Source organism: Rhopalosiphum maidis, chromosome 3 (assembly GCF_003676215.2).
Source record: "Rhopalosiphum maidis isolate BTI-1 chromosome 3, ASM367621v3, whole genome shotgun sequence".
NCBI classification, from domain to species: Eukaryota; Metazoa; Arthropoda; class Insecta; order Hemiptera; family Aphididae; genus Rhopalosiphum; species Rhopalosiphum maidis.
In genome coordinates, this window is record NC_040879.1 from 37,470,075 (window position 1) to 37,492,548 (window position 22,474).

A 22,474-nucleotide genomic window follows, 5' to 3' on the forward strand; every position below is an offset into this window, starting at 1 on the left:
CATAAGTAGCACATTGGAATAACGCGCATTAGACAAAATATGATTTCTTTGTACGCTATCAATATTTCAAGTATGATGTGAATGTTAAATGATCCGAGCTCGACTGTATTTTATTTTCTAATGTGAATAAATTGCCTCTGAATTTGAAATAACAATAAAATCACCACCAATTGAACTATTGTTATTTATTCGATTGTAATAAATAATAACTGTCATCTACTGTGCATCATGCAATGTATTATGTTTGTTTTTAATTATTTCAGCTGTGCTTTATAATTAAATGGATGTTTTTTAGTAACAAAAATAGTTGTCGAGGTATAGTCACAAATAATAATTATTCAATTGAAAAAAAAAAAACAACTCTAATAAGAGTCGATTAGAACGAACGCTCATTTTTTGTATTTGTTCCATTGAATTTGACGAGTTGTTATTGTTTGTAGTTTTAGATATATTTGAATTCAACCAATATAATTATTTTAAAGTAACTAAAACTACTTCAACATTGCCAGTGTTTCTGAATTTGCGTTGTAACGTGTGTTGGTAGATATTTGTATAATGTATATAGAGATAGACACTACCATATCAAACCAATTTAATAAATAGAGAATTATAAAAGTACAAAAACTTGTGAAAATCTGTTGGTTGTAAATCTACTGATTTATATTAACATTACTAACACATCTTTATATATTTATATAAAATAAGGATTGACAGGTGATTATAAATTTAGATTACGAGTGAAATCTATTTCGATATGATATATATATATATCATATACGTTTATGTAAAGGTTAGTAGAATTGGCATTAGGAAGAGTAATTCATTCTCATTACTTTGCCAAGACTATTTTCAGTTTCGAAAGTACCTAGTCTATCCGGTCTATCCGAGTGTAAAGACCTTTAGAATAGAAAAATAAGATGATAGCATAAATAATGAAAATTAAAAATCAATTTACCTACAGTTAACGTACGTTATAAGCTTTACAAGGAAAATAATTATTACATAAATACCTAAATTAATTGGCGTTATATTTGTGACCGAATTGGTTCTATTAGATACTATACACCTATTAATATCTATATATTATATAAATTTGTATAAGATCAAAAAACAAAAGTGAAAACAGCATTATAATTTATCAAACAATTATATGAAAAAAAAAAAACATTAATAAAAAACAATTTTCGCAATGTTTTTCATGCATAATAACGCTCAATTTAAGTGTACTTAAATAGAACTAACTGGTTTAAGTGTAGTATTTTGTATACATATATGTAGGTAATTTACAAGTATAGTGTATAGACGTATTGGAAGTAGGAACTGTAGTATTTTAATATAAACACTGACTATTATTATTGTAGGAATGCATAAATATTAATTATAATTGGTTAGTATAGAACGTAACAAACAATTATTTAAACAACACTTAATAAATTAGAATATTGTATTTTTAATATCAAAAATATTCTATTAACTAACCTACTTAATACCGCTACACAATTTGTATTGTGTCCCGGCATTTAGTGACATTGTAAGTAGCCATGTAGGTAACCTATTAATTGACAAGTATCATTGAAAATTGAAATATTAACACTTATGATATACCCATCATAATATTCTGTTTAATTTAGTCATGCAGATTATATTTTATACCAGTTAATCTTACTCAAAAATCATCAAATGGTTATTTATTGTCATTTATTTATATTAATAATTATAATAATATTACATTTTTATTATTAATTTATTAACTTGTATCACGAAAAAGTTTATTCATTAATCTCTAATACTAATACATTATGTATTTATTTTATTATTTTATTAATTCATTGAAATATGAATATTTTAGGTTAATAATACTTATGGGAAATTGTGTAAAATCGATTGAAACTTTATATAATTCTTATGAAATAATTATATTTTGTATTGGTAACATACATAAATCTAAAATAAAAAATAAATATTATTAATTATTATCGGAATTAAAAAAATTTAAATAAAATAAAATTTTAACACATGAATTTAAATAATAATTACAGTAACGATGATGGTGTTGTGTTTGATAATATTGACAATATACTTTACATTTTTTAGTTGCTAATTATGGACATTTAATATTTATTAACTTAAAGACAAGAAATTAAATGTTTACTATTGTACTGTATTTTAGTTATAAATTATAATTTATTTACAGGTAGAAAAATGGCTTAACAAGATACAATCAATGATGCGTGAAACGATTAGGCATAATTTTTTAGAAAGTACTTTGTCTTACGAAGAAAAACCAAGAGAACAGTGGTTGTTCGACTATCCAGCTCAAGTATCGTTGTGTGGTACTCAAATCTGGTGGACTACGGAAGTAAACATTGCATTTGCCAGGCTTGAAGAAGGCTATGAAAATGCCCTAAAAGATTATCAAAGAAAACAAGTGATTATATAAAAAAAAAACGAATACGTCCCGTGTGTGTATACGTATTTCATTAAGATTAAAGTCATTATGACTCGACATGATAATATTTTGGGTGTGTGTCTAGGGGGCCCCATGGGTAGCCTAGCTATTACAATATATGGATACAGCACACAGCTTTCATCCGGTCATACATTACTAATTTTTGTATTCTTTTCATGCAATATAGCAGTGTGTTCAAAATCCATTGGTACTCAAAAACTCATAACTCATTATAACTGATAAATAATTAATGTACATTTTTAATTTTTTTATCAAAATTAAATAAATTAATATTAGATAGGTATTAACTATAAGATTTAGTACAGAGGCGTATACCAGGGTCATGAGTGGGTCAGGTCCATATTTTTAAAATTTTATAAATTAGTATTCTTTGTAGTGCGTTACAAGGAAACATAAAAAAAAAATGATTAGAATTTTGATAAATTTTTATTTTGTCACATCCAAAAGTCGGTATATTGTTAAACTAATGAGAAATTAGTACATAGTAATGATTAATCAGTAACACATATAATATATTTATGTTATATTTTAAGCATAAAATTATAACAAGAATAAAATTGCTAATGATAAATTTTCCTACATTATAAAAAGTTGTAAGAAATAAGAATATGAATAACATTCCTATTATTTCTGAAAAAGTAATAAACGAATTAACTAAAAAAAAAGAAAATTAAATTTTGTATTTTAATTATTAGTATCTATATAATATACCTATGTTTTATTATTTATAATTTTAATCTTTAATGTGCATGTAACTAGATTTAAAATATTTTTTTTCTGACCCCCCTACGCCACTAACCATATAAAAATTATATATATGCCACCGAGCATGAAGTATGTTGTAAATCATTACATTAGTTCGAAAAAAAATTATAATTTTAATTATATCATCTACAAATAGAAAATTAATTATAATGTATAATATTATAATAAACGACAAATAATAAAACAACTTGAATTATTGTGTAACAAAATGAGACAAGGAGTTATAATAACTATTATTTACATTTGCATTCATAGATATGTTAAAAATCTAATTATTTTACCATTTGAGTTATGCTCAAAACACATTATTGAAATAATTATTCTAAAAAATGAAAAATAATTATTTTTTATTGAATAATAATACCGCCAATATTGTATGCTTGTATAGATACTTATACATTGCAATTTGCAGTTAAAAAACATATGAAATTCTATATTATTATAATAATATAATAGTATAATAATAGTGTTATGTACCTACATGACCACAATATATTAGTATTAGTATATAAATAATATTTATCGTGAGTTTATTAAAAGTGAATTTGTAAATATAGATTTCACAATTGAATACATTGATATCATTATTATTGGGAGAATTGACCAGACAAGACAGACAAAAAATAATGACAATTTGTACGATTGATGTGCATTCTAGAGACGTCGTAGGTAGATTAATACAATCGAAGATTGAAAACGTACTTGCGTTTCAGTGGCAATCACAACTCAGACATAGGCAAGTATAAACCCATATGGCTATACGGTAATTAAATGCATGTACGATGTTTTAAAATGTTAATCTATATAAAAAATGCAAATGTTTATACTTCTTGTGATAAAATAACATTTGAGGGTTTATTACTATAATTTATATAACAGTTAATTATATTACTGAGTAGAAGATTTGTTAAATAACTGATACTAAATATTATATTATATATATATTGTATAATTAAATCAATAATATCAAAATCGATATTATAAGCACAGAACTTTTTTAACGTCAACCACACATTATTTCGATAATTTGTTATTTGTTGAAGAAAATATTATGTTCACAATCAGTAAAATTATAACTTTTATAGTTAGAAGTAACTATTAAGTATTAACTTATAATTGTTTTATGTTAATTGATTTCGTACGTTATTATTTTTGTAGCAACATCACTGAACGGTGAATCATGTTTTTTTTGTGGCTATATAATAGTCACAAAGTAATAATTAATAACAATTAATAATAAAACTTTTTGGAGCGGTAAAAATACTTTAAGCTTCAACTACTATTAAGAGTGATTTCTGGTAAAAAACCTTGGTTAGATCTAATTAGTATTTTGGGGTTTCTAGTACCAGTAAAAATTTTAATATGTCTAAATATAATCTGGAAAAATAATAGAAATACAAATTTAAAGAAATAAAAAATGTTTCTGTAAAACCAGATTTTGTGAAAGTCGTGATTCCTGTAATTTCAAAATGGTAATCTTTAAGAGATAGAGTAATTTTTTTTAAATATTCCTATTAAAATTTTCTAGACGTCATGATATAATTTAAAAAACATTTTGCTGATTTGGGTGCTTTTTATAGATACAGTCGAGTCTAAATAACTGGAATTTATAATTCAACATTTTTTCTTGCCCCTTGAAATCTATTTTTTCTATTTATGAATAATACATTTCCGAGTACTCTAGGTACTTAATTTTAAACAAGGTCCCTAATGTAGTCCTTAAAGTAATTAAGAAATAAAAAGAATTCAAAGTCATAATTTTTTTTATAAGTATTATGATTTTTCTTAGGATTTTTTTTTCGTTTTATAATAATCTGAAGTAGATTACTTTTTTAAAAACTATGATTTATAAAATGTTTTAATTACCTACAATTGTTTTTTACTACTATTACTTGAATTATAAATATTTTAAATATTATTATTGGTAAAAATATATTTGTTCCATATTCGATACGTTTTATAGGTTAATAATTTTAAAACATTTTTTTTACTACGTATGTAGTATTATGTAATTAAAAATATGCGTTTTTATAAAAAAATGATCATATATATTATATATTACCCTAGCTAATTAAATATACAACAATTGAAAAAAATAATGACAGTGGTATACGATAAAATAATAATTAACCAAGAAGTATAGAAGAATAATATCTAAATGTTTTATAATAACTATGGGTTTTAATGCTTTTAATTTTAGGTGGGACGAAAAGGAAAAAGACTGCTTCGCTAATATCTGCGATGCACAATTTCGATACAGTCATGAATATTTAGGTAACACACCGCGTTTAGTAATCACTCCTTTGACTGACAGATGTTACATAACCCTAACACAAGTAAGCATCACAATTTATGACCATTTTGTAACAATTAACAAAATAAAGGAAATCTTTTTATTTTTTTTTACCTATATTAGTCGTTACATTTGGTAATGGGTGGAGGACCTGCCGGGCCCGCAGGAACGGGAAAAACAGAGACAACTAAAGATCTCGGTCGCGCTCTCGGCGTCATGGTTTACGTGTTCAATTGTTCTGAGCAAATGGATTACAAAGTATATGTTATGTTATAGTGTAACGCGTATTCAATGAACATAACTGTTTCATAACTCAACACATATATTTCAGTCATGTGGCAACATTTATAAAGGATTGGCTCAGACTGGTGCCTGGGGTTGTTTCGACGAATTTAACAGAATATCCGTCGAAGTGTTATCAGTGGTTGCTGTCCAAGTGAAGTCTATTCAGGTATATAATATTAAAATATTATTATGTTTAATATCGATTAAAATACTTTCATTATTTTATTACATACGGTTATATAATAATAATTTTCTTTCGTTACAACGTTAGAAATTAATATTACGTTTTAATAATATTAAATACTATTTTTCCTTTTAGGATGCGATTCGAGAAAAGGCAACTACGTTTAACTTTATGGGAGAAAAAATTAGTTTGATTTCGTCTGTTGGAATATTTATTACGATGAATCCCGGTTATGCTGGTAGAACAGAGTTGCCAGAAAATTTAAAAGCTCTATTTAGGTTAGTACTTTTGATAAAAAACCTGGATTTTTTTTATTAAATAAACAATTTAAATTATTATAGACCGTGCGCTATGGTAGTACCAGATTTTGAACTAATCTGTGAAATTATGTTGGTTGCGGAAGGGTTTCAAGAAGCGAAAATTCTTGCGAGGAAATTTATAACTTTGTATACTCTTTGTAAAGAGCTGCTTTCTAAGCAGGATCATTATGATTGGGGTTTAAGAGCCATAAAATCTGTATTAGTTGTTGCTGGTTCTTTGAAGGTAAACGATTTTTACTTTCCTAATACAAAAGTGTGATTATAATATTATAAAATCATTATAGAGAGGTGATCCAGGACGTATCGAAGAAGAAGTGTTAATGAGAGCTTTAAGGGATTTCAACATACCGAAAATTATTAGCGACGATGTCCCGGTATTTATGGGACTGATAGGGGATTTGTTTCCGTCACTGGACGTGCCTCGTAAAAGGGACCAGGATTTCGAAAAGACTGTCAAACAAGCGGCCGTAGATTTACTGTTGCAACCCGAAGAAAATTTCATACTCAAAGTACTGGCCGTCGTATTTCGTGTAGTTACATAGTGTCATTGCAATAATTATGTTGTAATAAACAGGTCGTACAATTAGAAGAGCTTTTGGAAGTTCGTCATTCCGTATTCGTAGTCGGGAATGCGGGCACTGGTAAAACTGAAGTTTGGAAAACGCTATTTAGGACTTATCAAAATATAAAACGAAAACCGATTTACAATGATTTGAATCCAAAAGCCGTAACTAATGACGAACTATTCGGAGTCATTAATCCTGCTACCCGTGAATGGAAAGATGGTAAATTTAAATATTTTAGTTTTTTAAAATTATTGCTAAAATACAGCGGTTTTTTTTTTATATCGTTCAAAGGTTTATTTTCTGTAATAATGAGAGAACAAGCAAACATCCCGAACAGCTTTCCCAAGTGGATTTTATTGGACGGTGATATCGACCCAATGTGGATTGAGTCACTAAACACCGTGATGGATGATAACAAGGTATTAATATAGAATATCTGTATAAATTTGATAAAATTTTGTATATAACCGATTGCTCCCGATTGTAAACATCTGTTTTTTTTAGGTATTAACGTTAGCCAGTAACGAACGTATTGCCTTAACTCCTTCGATGAGGCTCATTTTTGAAATATCTAACTTGCGAACGGCTACACCAGCCACCGTATCTCGAGCAGGCATTTTGTATTTAAACCCGCAAGACTTGGGATGGAATCCGTAAAAAAAAACAATAATATTGATTTATAAAATCAAAGCAATCCTACAGTAAGTATTCACATAATTTACAGGTATGTGACAAGTTGGATTGAGACCAGAGAGTACGCCGTGGAAAAGAGTAACCTTGTAATCCTGTTTGATAAATACATACCACCGTGTCTGGAAAATATCCGAAACAGGTTTAAAAAAATCATACCAATAACGGAGATGTCACATATACAAATGCTGTGTCATTTGCTCGAGTGTATTCTAGTGCCAGCCAATACTCCGACGGACTGTCCTAAAGAATGGTACGAACTATACTTCACGTTTGTGTGCATATGGTCGTTTGGAGCGGCTATATACCAAGAACAAGTAAGAACGAAAATCAGTAACAGTAATTTAAAATTCATAGTATGGAAAATTTCAAATTTCTAACCCGACGAGTTGACGTAAAAAAAATATATTATGTACATACAGTTATACGATTGTAATCAGTAGTTTATTGCATTATGTTAAATATTTTAACGGATATCAGCACCACTACTCCTCAAAAAAATGTACGTTAGCAACAAAAAGCACATGACTGTATGAAAAAACGTGTATAAGGCCAATCGGGCACGTAAGACACCAAACATCTAGCTACTATCAACAGGTGATATTGTGCAGTATTAGTACGTATTAGGCGCAAGGAAGAGGTTACTAGTTCCTACAATTTCTAAAATCTTCATTAAAATACACGATTGATATAAACCGTAATTATTCTGCATTCATACGTATATATATATATATAGCATTATACTATATACTTATGAAAAAATCAGGGAATGAAGCTACCGTGAAGGGATCACCTGTTATTTTTTTTTTCAAAATTTTCTTTATTTTGATGATTTTTGACAACCTGGTGACTACGACAAAGCATAAAATATTAAAATGGTTTTTTTATTTTTGACATTCAGGTAGTTGATTACAAAGTAGAGTTTTCCAAATGGTGGGTGGCTGAATTCAAAACCATTAAATATCCGTCTCAGGGTACTGTATTCGATTATTACATCGACACGGAAACCAAGGAGTTCCTACCCTGGACAAACGTCATTCCGAAATTTGAACTGGATTCGGACATGCCCCTGCAGGTTTAATCATGTTAATTGACAGTTTGACGTTTTCATACTAGCACTGTTTCGTTTCACACAGAGCGCTTTAGTCCACACGCCAGAATCGATAAGGACCAGGTTCTTTGTGGATCTTCTCATGGACCACAAACATCCGGTAATGCTAGTCGGGAGTGCGGGTTGCGGAAAAACGGTGTTGATGAACGAGAAACTCACCAGCCTCTCGGAAAACTATGCAGTGACTAATATACCGTTCAACTACTATACGACGTCAGGTAATCGATGTAACGAATAATGATACTGTCATCATGATGATTATGGCTTGTGAATCCCATAGAGTTCGTGTTAAAAAATCGGTGCAGTAAAAAATATTTATGATATATTATATATATATATATATAATTATAATTTAATTTAGACTTGAAACAATATTTAATGTCACCTATCATTAAATACGATTTGACAAGATTGATAATAATAATATGTAAATGTATAGAAACTTATGAGTCTTGGTTAAGATGACGTTCGGTATCAAACACCTATATATTTTTATAGTTTTCCTGTGTGTATTAATTTTATTTTGGTAAATTGCAGAAATGTTACAAAAAATACTAGAAAAACCTCTAGAGAAAAAAGCTGGCCGAAATTATGGACCACCAGGAAACAAAACACTCATATACTTTTTAGACGATATGAATATGCCCGAAGTAAAATAACTATTAATATCTAATAACAATTTATAATATAACCACAGAATAACCAAAGAAGGGACACTTTTTGAGTTTAATACGGGTTCTTATGGGGCAAAGATTTGCTACACCTATTGGAATATTAGTGTGACCTGTGGAAAGATATTTTCTATTATTCTATTTTTCTAGAAAGACTGATATTCCAAATATTCGAAAGAACCCGATAACACGCGATAACGTTTGTTATTGCTTACAAAATTGTATGCTACCGAACTATCCGAGGCCCTGTAAAATTGGAAAATCAGTGTAACCATACAAAAAGAATTTTATATTTTTGTTATTTTGTGGATACACTGATATTCCAACAAATTGAATAGTATTTTTGAGTTCTCAGCCAGTGTTCCTTCTGGTTATTCTGTGATATAACTTTAAACAGTTTAAACTTTTAAGTGACATAATATTATGAACTTGATAAATATTTAAAATTACGGGACTTGATTATTTACTGTATTAATAAAATCAACGCTTTTTTACAGAACGTCTATGCATAAAACAAAGGCATAATATGTGACTTGAATAAATGCGGAATACCGTGGTTTTTTATGATTGTTAATTGTATATATTTTTAGGTAGATTGCTATGGAACTGTTCAACCGCACACTCTGATACGGCAACATTTGGATTACGGACACTGGTATGACAGAACCAAATTGTCGTTAAAAGATATTCACAACTGTCAATATGTATCCTGCATGAATCCAACAGCGGGAAGTTTTACAATCAACCCACGGTTACAGCGGCATTTTTGTGTCATCGCTGTGAGGTATAAAAAACCATTAGTTTTAATCCCAGAGACTTTATTTAATATTTTCTTCAAGTAAAAAATAGTGTATACTGTATACCTATTATCAATTGTATCTACTGTAGTATACTCACAATATACGCGTGGTGTCTCATACCTACTGTTTTTTCAAAGATTTATGTAAGATATTGAATAGTTGTAAAAATAAAGAGGTGAGTAGATGAGCTGCAGAAATCTTCACTAAAAATAACGTATTTATAATGATCGAATAAGTAAAATAAAAAAAAAAACAATAATATATTTAATATTTATAAGCCCATCTATATTTGGAGTTAGACTACAACAATACGAAGTCTTACAGATTGATTGTTTATTTCTATTTTCTATGAATAATGTTTTATGTTCTTCAATAGACTATAAATATTAAAATAAATTGTTTTATTTAAAAATATATATATATTTTACAAAAACAGTATAGCTATGTGACTAAAGCCATACAATAAACAAACGAATATATAATTTGTGCCAAATTAATAATAATAAAATATATATTATGTATATATATATATATATATATATATGTGTCATTATAGCTATAAATATAATTTACATATGTGTGCATAAAAATATTAAAATGTTAGGTATATTATGAAAAATATAAATGGCAAATAAATTGGCAATTGTATAAAACAGTGGTGGCCAAACTTTTTTTACCTCGGGCCATAGAAAAAAACTTTTTTTACCACGGGCCTTTTTTTTACGTAAATTAAAATTTTTTTTTTTTACTTAAATATAAAATATTATAGTTCTTTCGCGGGCCAGATATTAAATGATGGCGGGCTGGAGTTGGCCCGCGGGTCGTAGTTTGGCCACCACTGATGTAAAATAATACGAATAAAAAAAATCATATCATAATAATATCATGTAAATTATAAAATAAAATTAGAGATTATAACTTAATCAATATTATTAACTTCTTAACATTTATTTTGATGATTAAAGCTGTCTGTTTTTCACTTTTGCAGAATTATATAGTTCTAAATTTATCATCTGTTATGAAATACCCGGGTATCTGGGATTTTAGCGTTTTTATGTACGTAACTATTTATTTAGTTTTTACCTGGTGTTAGTGTTTTATATTATGTCCATCGCTATCCATATAAGGGTTTCTTTCACGCCACTTATAATGTTTGATTAAGTTCAGTGATTGGTTTTGTTTTATTTATTAGCATTATCTAATATTTTAATTAATATACATATATTTTTTTCATTTTTATTAAGTAATTTTAATGATTTTTACCATATAGTTTTCCAGGGTCAGAGTCGTTGACGATGATTTATGCTTCAATTTTAAATCAACATTTTGGAAATTTCGAATATCGAATTCCACAAGTCGCCTCAAAACTTGCCGATAACGTAATAGAAGCTACAATTTGGTTACACAACAAAGTTAATTCGGTGTTTCTGCCTACCGCCACCAAGTTTCATTACATATTTAATCTGAGAGATTTATCAAATGTCTTTCAAGTATTTAAATTTTTTGAATCAAAAACGCATTTTTTTTTTTACAAATCACTTAGGTATATATTTTTTTAAATATTGTATTTTAGGGTCTGCTTTTCAGTACCGGAGAGTGTCTGAACTGCAGCGCAGATCTAATGCGATTGTGGATGCACGAATGCCAAAGAGTATATTCAGATAAATTAGTCGACGACAAAGATTCAGACGCATTTACTAAAATACAGACTGATGCGTTGAAAAAATTCTTTGACGTAAGTGTTCAGTATAATAATCGTTTAACTTTAAAATTCAACATTTGAACATGACCATTGCCAGTTTAAAAATATAATGTCTGTATTACTTATACAAATATCAAAATATATTTTTAATTTGTTTTCAATATATTAAACAACTAATTATAGATGATAATTCATTGATAGTTTGTAACAATCAAACACTTTTTTACTATTATAATTTATTTAATAGTGTATTGCACATGTTACGACGTATAAGTGCCTTAGATTAAAAGTAGGCAACCAAATTTACATACAACACATCTTTTACAGGTTGGGTTGTTAATTCTGGGGCGCAATTGTTGTATTTTGACCACCTTTTTTTATTTATCAAAGGAGGTGGTTACTATTTTAACCATAAAAAATGTTGTTTTGCTCAGTTAAAATTACTTTAAATATTTTTTGAACGATGCAGGTTAGCATATTAACCACTTTATTATTAGCTTATATATGTATCAAACATTATAATTTCCCTCGTTTTATTCATTTATTATTATTATTTTAAATTAATTTTGTTACATATGTCATATTGCGCTAATAGAGGTTTTTTTTAAAGTAAATTGTTGCTCTTCAAAGAGTAGTATTTTTAAATTTATTGAGTTGAATTGATAGAAGAAAAAAATTAAAAACGTTTATAGTTACTAGTTGATTGATTTTTTAACCTATTTTAGCTAAGAAAATTAAATAGGAACTAACAGTTGAATTAATTATTTTCGTTTAAACGATTAAAAAAAAAGTTGATAGATAGCTTACAATAATACATAACAATGAAAAAAATATTTATCATGATAGTAAAAATAAGTAATAACTTTCTTAGGTCATTTTTATATCATTACGGGGAAAACATTTTATGACAATCTTAGTATTAAAGTAACTCCAATCTGTATGATATTAATTGTAAGTTATTTTTATTGAAATTTCTGGCTAATGTCAACATAAAAAGTAAATTTAAGATTTATATTTTTAATTTCCTACTATGTATGTAAAATAATAATTTTATTATGTTTATTATAATTCTTATATTTATCTTGTATATAATATTATTTCATTATATGATATAAATACTTTAACTAAAATCACAATTATTATTTTTAGGAAATCGACGAATGTGCAGTTTTTGAAAAACCAAATATTTATTGCCATTTTGCTCAAGGTATTGGTGAACCTAAATATTTATCGGTAAAAAATTGGACTAATCTTACAAAATTACTGGAAGAAGCTTTAAATTTATACAATGATTTGGTTGCCGCCATGAATTTGGTGCTGTTCGAAGACGCTATGATGCACATTTGCAGGTTTGCAGTAATAATTATGATTTATGGCTATAGTTTTCGATGTAATTGAATAATTATGTAACGAGTTTTACGCAATATTTAGAATAAACCGAATATTGGAATCACCGAGGGGCAGCTGTTTATTGGTAGGGGTTGGAGGTAGCGGAAAACAGTGTTTAGCGCGTTTGGCGGCGTTTATTTCCAGCTTGGAGGTAGCTCAAATACAACTACGCAAAGGCTATGGGCTTTTGGATCTTAAAGTGAGGTTTTAAAGAAAACTTATTATTCATAGTAAACAATAATAATATATTCAAAAGTAAGCATTAACTAGTTAATAATTTGAAGCTAAGCTTAAAATTTAATTGTTTTATGACATTTAAATTAAAAACTACTTTTATATTCAACTTAATAACTTAGCTAGGTAGTTAAATTATCTATTATAATTACATATCTATTATAGTTAATATAAAAAATAATACGTTAAGTTAAATCAAGTTTATTCATAGGTATAAGATTTATTATACATTAATGTATCTATGTTTGATCAATTATATAACTTATATAATTATTTTGAATAAAAGCGAACAAATAATTATTTCTTGATCAAATAATTTAATTGAAACTAGATGTGATACTATAACTTGTAATTACCTTAACCATTACGTACAACTGTCAACAACTAGTGTGTAATAATAAGGAATAGTAGAATGTATTTTTGATAAAATATTTAGTTAGTATTTAAAAAAAAAAAATATAGAAAGTTACACAGCAATTACTATATATGTAATTCAAATATAAATAATGACAAAAAAAAAAAATTAACGATCTCCTTTTAACTAAGTAAAGCTTATATATATATATAAATATTTTTATATTAATTTCATACTTTTTTAGTTATTTATATTATTTGTTAATTATTAATTATTACTTAATTATGATTTATGTTCTTAACGTTAACTTAACTTAAAATTATTTTAGACAAATGTTTTGATTAACTTGTTTACCTTTAAATAAATAACACACAACAAACAATAATCGTCTAACAATAATTATCATCTACCCATAGATGGAATTATCCAGTTTGTACCTGAAGTCGGGTTTGAAAAATGTAGGAATCGTTTTTTTGATGACTGACGCTCAAGTCCCGTCGGAATCGTTTCTAGTTTTGATCAACGACATGCTTTCGACGGGCGAAATTCCAGAACTATTTCCTGACGATGAGGTTGAAAATATTATAGCTGGCGTTCGTAACGAAGTAAGATTTTATATTATCGTATAAAACATTATAGTAAAATAAAATATGAAATGAAATAATATGGGTTTTCAAGACGTAAAGTAGGGTAAGGGAAGGAAATGTTGAATTATGACTCTACATATAATGAGAGAAAGATACGATTTTGAAGGTAGTAATGCATTTTTTATATGTTCTGAAAATAAACCAGTCGTTGGATGTAGTAAGCTTAGTAAGAAGATATTGTACAAGTATAGTCACACAGCTGGGTGGTTTTCTTACTTTTTATTTATCAATCAATATCTACTCTTAATATTGCTATTGCCACTATTGCTAAAATGTAAGTAAATATACTATCGTCTACTAATATATTAATTATGGTGTATGTATGTAGGTATATAATTATATTCTATTCATACGAGTATTTAGTGTTATGTGCATTTATACACTTAAGTATGCGATGTCTGTTCATTATTGCTCGTTCAATAATCTCGTGTGTTTATACTACGTAGTTGTAGCCGTTGTAGGTATTTATGAAGGTATTAATTCAACGCTCGTTATAACTTTACGTTTACGCGTATCTACTTATCTGCTTATTTATTCCTTAATGATAAAAGGACGTGATATATGACTATAGTAAATTATATATCTATATACAATTTATAATAGCGATATGAATTATAAGTTAATTATTAGTATAATTCTATTGCGACTGATAGCGCATGTCCGTGATTCATTAACTAGAATATCCGTGACGTTTGAAATGTTTGAATCAATAACCTAAAATTTCTTTTGTCTGTGAGAAAATTTTAAATGCCCTATAAAACAGTAATAATAATAATAATAATAATAATAAAACTAAAAATTAAAAAGTATTGAAATAAATTTTTATTAAATAAGTTAATTTAATACAATATAATTGAAGAAGACATTTTTTATTTTCATAATAAGGCAGATAAGCTAAAGTTTTTATATTATAATTGATAAATTATTTTAATTAGTAATTAATTTATATTAATTACAAAAATACTATAAAATAGTAATAAATTGTAGCAATATTATACTAAAAATAATAATTACACGATTATGGTGAAAAATTATGTCGAGTGCTAAACCATAATAAGCATCCTTTCCTTAATTTCCACCTTGTTGGTATGCTATATATTTGGATTTCGATTAGGTTAAGGGCGCTGGGCAGTTGGATACACGTGAAAATTGTTGGAAGTTTTTCATCGACCGAGTTAGACGACAGTTAAAAGTCGTACTGTGTTTCTCGCCAGTTGGTTCGGTGCTACGAGTTCGTTCCAGAAAATTTCCCGCATTGGTCAACTGCACATCTATCAACTGGTTTCATGAGTGGCCCCAACAAGCACTCATGTCTGTGTCCAATCAATTTTTATCGGAACTCGAAGTGCTCCCCGTAAATATATTTATTTATTTTCAATAATTTATCATTGCTAATAATTAATATGTGACGTTACTGCCGTCGTGTGCATTTTTTCTAGGAAAACTTTAGAGAATCTGTCGCCAAGTTTATGGGTTACGCGCACACACAGGTCAATATTATATCGCGAATATATTTGCAGAGCGACCGCCGGTACAATTATACTACGCCCAAATCATTTTTGGAACAGATATCACTTTATTCCAAGTTGCTAAGGCGAAAGTCGGCTGAATTAGCTAGCAAAATAGACCGCCTAGAAAATGGGTTGGAAAAACTGAAAAGTACAGCTAATCAGGTTAGTTTAAATTATTGACACAACTACTTAAAAAAAGAAAGTATTTGTATTTTTGATTGTATTAATATTAAAACTTAAGTAACTCATTCTTCTATACGCCTGTATAGTGTATAGTATAGTTAGGTTTTAAGAGCAACAACTTTATCACTGAGAAGTTACGTCACTGTAATGAATGTGTTAAATACTAAAATTAGAATTTAATGATAAATAATTATAAACGAAAACGATTTTAATTAGAGATGGATAATATTAGATGGTAGGTACATTCTATTTAACATTCATTTTAATATTTAAGTAATTTATTTGCTTATATATTATTATAGTAAGTAATACGGTAGATTGCATTAATAATGAAGAATGAGGATAGATCATTATTAAACTTCCATTTTAACATACATGTTAAACTTTGTCATGCGATACGTATATGGTTCATACTTAATTTGCAATAAAAAATAATTTTATACTGATAGGTATAGGTTTAAAATTATTATTAATATTTTTTTTAGGCATTTATAAATTAATTTTATATTGATAATTTGAAATCAAGTTATGTAGAAAAGATATTAACAATATCATTAATTTCCCCATAAAAATTTTGCCAAACGACGTGTGACCCACATGAATATCTCATGGGCTATTGCAGTCAACCTGTTAACGTTTGAATATATATATAAATGAAAAAAAAATTATAAAAATAATATATTTATTGCTCTGAACAGTATTTAAAATATGTGTCAAGGTGCGAAAGCTTTTTTACCTAATAGTTATTCGGATAAATTTATTGTGAATGTGATGCTGTATATTTATCTGTATTAAATGTATAATATATGTATAATCTTGATTTCAGGTAGATAATTTAAAAGAAAAATTAGCAATTCAAGAAGTTGAATTAAAAATTAAAAATGACGCGGCTGACAAACTTATTCAAATAGTTGGTATTGAAACTGAAAAAGTATCAAAAGAGAAAGCATTTGGTATGATTTGAAATTAACTATAATAATAATAATATTTTTTAAATTCTAATACTTCTATGCAACTTTTATAATTATGAAGCCGATGACGAGGAAAAAAAAGTTGGTTCGATAGCAGAAGAAGTAAAGAAAAAACAGCGAGATTGTGAAGAAGACCTTGTTAAGGCTGAACCAGCACTACTCGCTGCTCAAGTTTGTATTTAAAATATATTTAAAAAAAAATGTACAACTTATGTCTGTATGATAAGGTTCTTCAATGTGCAGATTTCAATTTCCGGTCGAGCCTTAAATAACTAATAATTCAATACTACATAATTCTTTTTTTATTATTATTATATAAAAATACAATTAACTTATAATTTAAATTATTAAAGCTACATAAAAAAAATTTTTTTATGCTTATGAAATCCTAATTTATAAAAATGAAATAACACATTGCACTAAATGAAAAACTTGGTTTAATGTCTAAAAAAATATTAAACAATATTTAAACACTATAAAAATTTAAATAATTAATTACAGTGAAATTTGTCTGTTTTCCATTGTTGTAAGTGCAATGTTAATGTTTAAATTATCAGAAAGTTCTTGTTCGGTGAATAATTTGTATTTATAGATTTTTTTTTGTGAATTAAAATTTATTCAACAATTGTTTTGATTTACAACCATAAGAATGGTTTAACAATAGTATAACAGTTTTTTAAAAATTTAGGCTGTGGTGTGATCAAGAAGTTATACTGTAGTGTTGTCACGTACACGTGTTGCCTTACATAATATTATGTCACTCAGTCAATCTACCCGATTCTCACGAAACTTATTTAAATCTTGTGATTATAACCAGCACTTCTCCGTCTTCCACTATAATATCCAGTCGATGATTTAAAATTAAAATAAGAATCAAAATAAACATAAAAGGTTTCTAGTGTAGACGTAACCATGAGCCGTATACTTTTCTTTTACAAAACATTTAAAAGTAATTTAGGCGTTCAGGGCTTCGTGCATAGTTTTTGACTAGTAATAATTGCTGTATTTAAATAGTATAATATTTTATTATCATTTTTTTTATCCAGGAAGCTTTAAATACATTGAACAAATCAAATTTAACAGAATTAAAATCATTTGGATCGCCTCCCGGTGTTGTTACAAATGTAACGGCTGCTGTAATGGTATTATTGGCGCAAAATGGTAAAATACCCAAAGACCGAAGCTGGAAAGCTACTAAAGTACGTGCTATATGAGATTAAAAATAAAATTCAATTGGTATTTAATATTATGATTACAAATATGATATTTTATAATACACACACATATATATATATTATATTTAATACATTAATTGAAGTAAATAATATTACATTCGAATGTTATTTTAATGTGAAAAACGTCTTTAGTCACACCTACGAGTATAACTATTAAAAATTATATTTTAGTAATTAGAAAACTGGTTTTCTATCTAGCTTGACCGTTTAATTTTAATTTAGATTATGATGGCTAAAGTGGATAGTTTCCTAGATTTACTCATAAACTATGACAAAGAGAACATTCATCCTGAAGTAACTAAAGCCATTAAACCGTACTTAAAAGATCCAGAGTTTGAACCTGAATTCGTTAGATCAAAGTCCGCCGCAGCTGCTGGTAAATTTCAAAATTTGTGCTATATAAATCAATATTTAATATTGTATTCGATAATTGAATTGCAGGTCTCTGTGCTTGGGTGATAAACATTATAAAATTTTATGAAGTGTACTGTGATGTGGAACCAAAACGATTAGCCTTAGCTCAAGCCAACACGGAACTCGCTCAGGCCCAAGACAAATTGGCCGTTATAAAGAAAAAAGTTGCCGTAAGTATAAAATCCTCTTAAGCGATATAAATATTATAGGAGTATTGAATTAAAATGAAAATTTTGTATTAAGTCATTAGAAGAACAGCTTTCCAAATTAACAGCTGACTTTGAGCAGGCCACATCCGAAAAATTACACTGTCAACAAGAAGCGGATGCGACTAATAAGACAATCGAATTGGCAAACAGACTAATTGGTGGCTTGGGGTCAGAAAACGTTCGTTGGGCCGAAGCTGTAGCTTGGTATATTATTGTTGTGTTAAACTGTGTTTGTCGTGAATTAATATTTTTTTCGATTTTAAAGTTTTATGCAGCAAAGTACCACTTTGCCAGGAGATGTTCTGCTTATCACAGCATTCATATCGTACGTTGGATGCTTTACGAAACATTATAGACAAGAGCTGCTACACAAAATATGGACGCCATTCGTAAAAACCTTAGATGTACGTATAATATGTATTTAAATAAATAAAAAATTTCGTGAAATAATAAAAAAAAAAAATACATACAAGACCATTATTGTTTGAACGTATAGTTAAATATTACATATTACATTTACAACGCTTCAACACGAGTCACTAATTAATTTAATAATACATTTAGCTTGTGTATACTTTTTAATATTGGTTGCACAACACAAATCATAATAGTTCGGAATATAAACTTATCTAATCATTTCTGTAATATGTAGGTGTTAGATTTTTTAATATATTAATTAAATTAGTTTGGATTTAATTAGTAAATTCAATTTAATTTATATTGTACATCGGAGTTTTATGAAAGCTTTATTTATAATTGTAAAAGCTTTTGTTGCTGTAGTAGAACGCTGTATGCTTTTTATAATTATTATAATTTAGCTGCATTCTTGTGACTATAATTACATTAGTCTTTATTTCGAAAAAAGTGAAATATATACTTATCCCAAAACCTTTAAATAACTAGTATAACTAGATAAGTTATCATTAAATAATAAATGTATTATATATTTGAACATTATAGAAGTAATAAATTAATTTAGTATGATAATTAATACGAATTATACAAATACATTTTGCACAAAGTTTAAGCAATATACCTACTCAATTGTAAATGGTTCAGTTTTTAGTATATTTAAAGTTGTTCAATAAAAATGATTTTCTTTTTCATGAAAATATTAAATAAACAAATTTACTACGCTTTCTCATAGTTGAGCTTTTAAATAGGTATTTGTATGGTTTGTTATTGTGTTTAAGTAAAAAATACGTGAATATAATAACTATTATTTAATTAGAATAAATTAAACTTGTAGCCCGCTGTACCAATAACTGAAGGTTTAGATCCGCTAACTTTACTGACTGATGACACTCAAGTGGCGATTTGGAATAATGAAGGATTACCCAGTGATCGTATGTCAACAGAAAACGCAACTATATTATCAAATTCTGATCGTTGGCCGTTAATGATCGATCCACAAGTAATATATTCAATTTTTTATTTTATATTATTTATCTATTCATATTATATTTTTGTTATTTATTTTGTTATTTGTGTGACTTCAATATGTCATTTTAACTGTACGTAAATTATTTCCATTTTAGAGGTATATTATCATGTAATATTATTTATTAATATATTTATTGATAAAAATGCTTTAAATAAATATACCTTCCTTGTATACGATTAGTGTAATAAATGTAATAGTTATATTATGTAAAATAAATATATTTATACTCACTATTTATTATAGACTACATCAAGTATGTTTGATTTTACATACTTGAACGTGTGATCAAAACTTGGTGAAGTGAAAACATATAAAAAAAATATTAAAAACAAATAGATGTTAATATTTTTAAAATAATAATAATAATAATAATAATAATAATGTTTTTACACTGGTACCAATAAGTACTACTAGTAAAATATAAAAGATTCTTTCTGTAATCATGTTTTGTTTTAATTATTTATCATTTTTATACATTGTGTATAATATATTGTATGCAATTTATATTTTAGCTACAAGGTGTTAAGTGGATCAAACAGAAATATGGAGAAAGTTTAGTTGTATTGCGTTTAGGGCAGAAAGGTTCAATGGAAGAGTTAGAAAAAAGTATAACGACGGGAAAAATTGTTTTGTTAGAAAATATTGAAGAAAATTTAGATCCTGTTTTAGATCCTTTATTAGGCCGTAATCTTATAAAAAAAGGAAAGTAAGTATATATATCATTTATAGTTTGTAAAATATGTTATAGGTTTTTTTAAATTATTGTTTTATTATTTTTAATTTTATAACGAATAGAGCCATTAAAATGGGAGACAAAGAAGTTGAATACAATCAAGAATTTCGGCTTTTACTCCATACCAAATTAGCTAATCCACATTATAAACCTGAAATGCAAGCTCAAACAACTTTGATTAATTTTACTGTGACGAGAGATGGTTTAGAAGACCAGTTACTTGCTGAAGTTGTAAAAGCCGAAAGACCTGACTTAGAACAACTCAAAGTAATTTATATTTTTACTTAAGCTGTATTAGTTGTCATCATATAATTTAATCAAAATATTAAATTATTGCAAGGCTGAATTAACTAAACAACAAAATGATTTTAAAATCATGTTAAAAAAATTAGAAGACGATCTGCTCTCGCGATTATCTTCAGCAGGAGGTATGATATGTACATTACTTTTGTATAATAGTTAATAATAGTTAGGTACTACATAAATGAATATTAAATATATTTAAATTACATTACTGCTAATATATTTTATTATTTTTTTAAGAGTAACATATTTTTTTTCTACCTTTTAAACATTAAATATACTAATGCCTAATGGTATTTAAGTATATGTTATTTACTAATTTTATTGTTCCATCAACTGGAATACAGTTAAATAATTATGTATTATATGGAAACATGTTTTAACTTTAAAGATAACATATTAAGTGACACGGCGTTGGTGGAAAATTTGGAAACAACGAAAAGAACTGCCGCAGAGATACAACAGAAAGTTGCTGAGGCGAAAATCACGTCGGAAAAGATTGACGAAGCCAGAGAACATTATAGACCGGCAGCCGCGAGAGCTAGCCTGTTGTATTTCATACTCAACGAACTGAACACGATTAATCTGGTCTATCAGTTCTCGTTAAAGGTAAAAATTCTCGTCCGCATGCTATTGTTCACATATACATATTTAAATAATATGATATATCGTATCAAAAACTATAGGCTTTCAGCGTAGTGTTTAACAACGCCATTGAAAAATCAGTACCTGCGGAAAGCGTATCGTTGAGAGTGAACAACTTGATCGACTGTATCACTTACTTCGTATTCGTGTATACTTCCAGAGGGCTATTTGAATGTGATAAACTGATATTCGCATCACAGATGACATTCCAAGTAAACAAGACCGCTAAAATTTAATGTATCATAAATAATAATTAATATAGTACGCACACTACTGCCAGATAAAAAAAAATAGTCTAACATCCTGTTTATAAAAAAAAATACATTTTTAATGTAATTAAAATT

At 27.4% G+C, this 22,474-nt stretch overlaps 1 protein-coding gene across 1 annotated transcript in view; it reads left to right on the forward strand.

The window, feature by feature from the left end:
* Window positions 1-22,474, forward strand: part of LOC113556674 (dynein beta chain, ciliary) — a 62,096-nt gene that overhangs the window by 29,007 nt on the left and 10,615 nt on the right. The window contains exons 28-63 of the mRNA XM_028188632.1: window positions 2,195-2,428; window positions 3,793-3,971; window positions 5,436-5,571; window positions 5,652-5,786; window positions 5,860-5,979; window positions 6,133-6,275; window positions 6,339-6,540; window positions 6,602-6,826; window positions 6,892-7,102; window positions 7,175-7,302; window positions 7,388-7,536; window positions 7,635-7,890; window positions 8,475-8,648; window positions 8,710-8,902; window positions 9,222-9,334; window positions 9,946-10,139; window positions 11,426-11,641; window positions 11,800-11,890; window positions 13,007-13,206; window positions 13,289-13,445; window positions 14,252-14,440; window positions 15,597-15,836; window positions 15,922-16,155; window positions 17,003-17,129; window positions 17,209-17,318; window positions 18,194-18,346; window positions 18,605-18,758; window positions 18,824-18,966; window positions 19,040-19,209; window positions 19,271-19,409; window positions 20,255-20,419; window positions 20,962-21,155; window positions 21,245-21,449; window positions 21,523-21,610; window positions 21,877-22,094; window positions 22,172-22,342. Of these exons, the coding sequence (XP_028044433.1) occupies window positions 2,195-2,428; window positions 3,793-3,971; window positions 5,436-5,571; window positions 5,652-5,786; window positions 5,860-5,979; window positions 6,133-6,275; window positions 6,339-6,540; window positions 6,602-6,826; window positions 6,892-7,102; window positions 7,175-7,302; window positions 7,388-7,536; window positions 7,635-7,890; window positions 8,475-8,648; window positions 8,710-8,902; window positions 9,222-9,334; window positions 9,946-10,139; window positions 11,426-11,641; window positions 11,800-11,890; window positions 13,007-13,206; window positions 13,289-13,445; window positions 14,252-14,440; window positions 15,597-15,836; window positions 15,922-16,155; window positions 17,003-17,129; window positions 17,209-17,318; window positions 18,194-18,346; window positions 18,605-18,758; window positions 18,824-18,966; window positions 19,040-19,209; window positions 19,271-19,409; window positions 20,255-20,419; window positions 20,962-21,155; window positions 21,245-21,449; window positions 21,523-21,610; window positions 21,877-22,094; window positions 22,172-22,342 (6,156 nt within the window). The remainder of the gene's footprint in view (window positions 1-2,194; window positions 2,429-3,792; window positions 3,972-5,435; window positions 5,572-5,651; window positions 5,787-5,859; window positions 5,980-6,132; window positions 6,276-6,338; window positions 6,541-6,601; window positions 6,827-6,891; window positions 7,103-7,174; window positions 7,303-7,387; window positions 7,537-7,634; window positions 7,891-8,474; window positions 8,649-8,709; window positions 8,903-9,221; window positions 9,335-9,945; window positions 10,140-11,425; window positions 11,642-11,799; window positions 11,891-13,006; window positions 13,207-13,288; window positions 13,446-14,251; window positions 14,441-15,596; window positions 15,837-15,921; window positions 16,156-17,002; window positions 17,130-17,208; window positions 17,319-18,193; window positions 18,347-18,604; window positions 18,759-18,823; window positions 18,967-19,039; window positions 19,210-19,270; window positions 19,410-20,254; window positions 20,420-20,961; window positions 21,156-21,244; window positions 21,450-21,522; window positions 21,611-21,876; window positions 22,095-22,171; window positions 22,343-22,474) is intronic.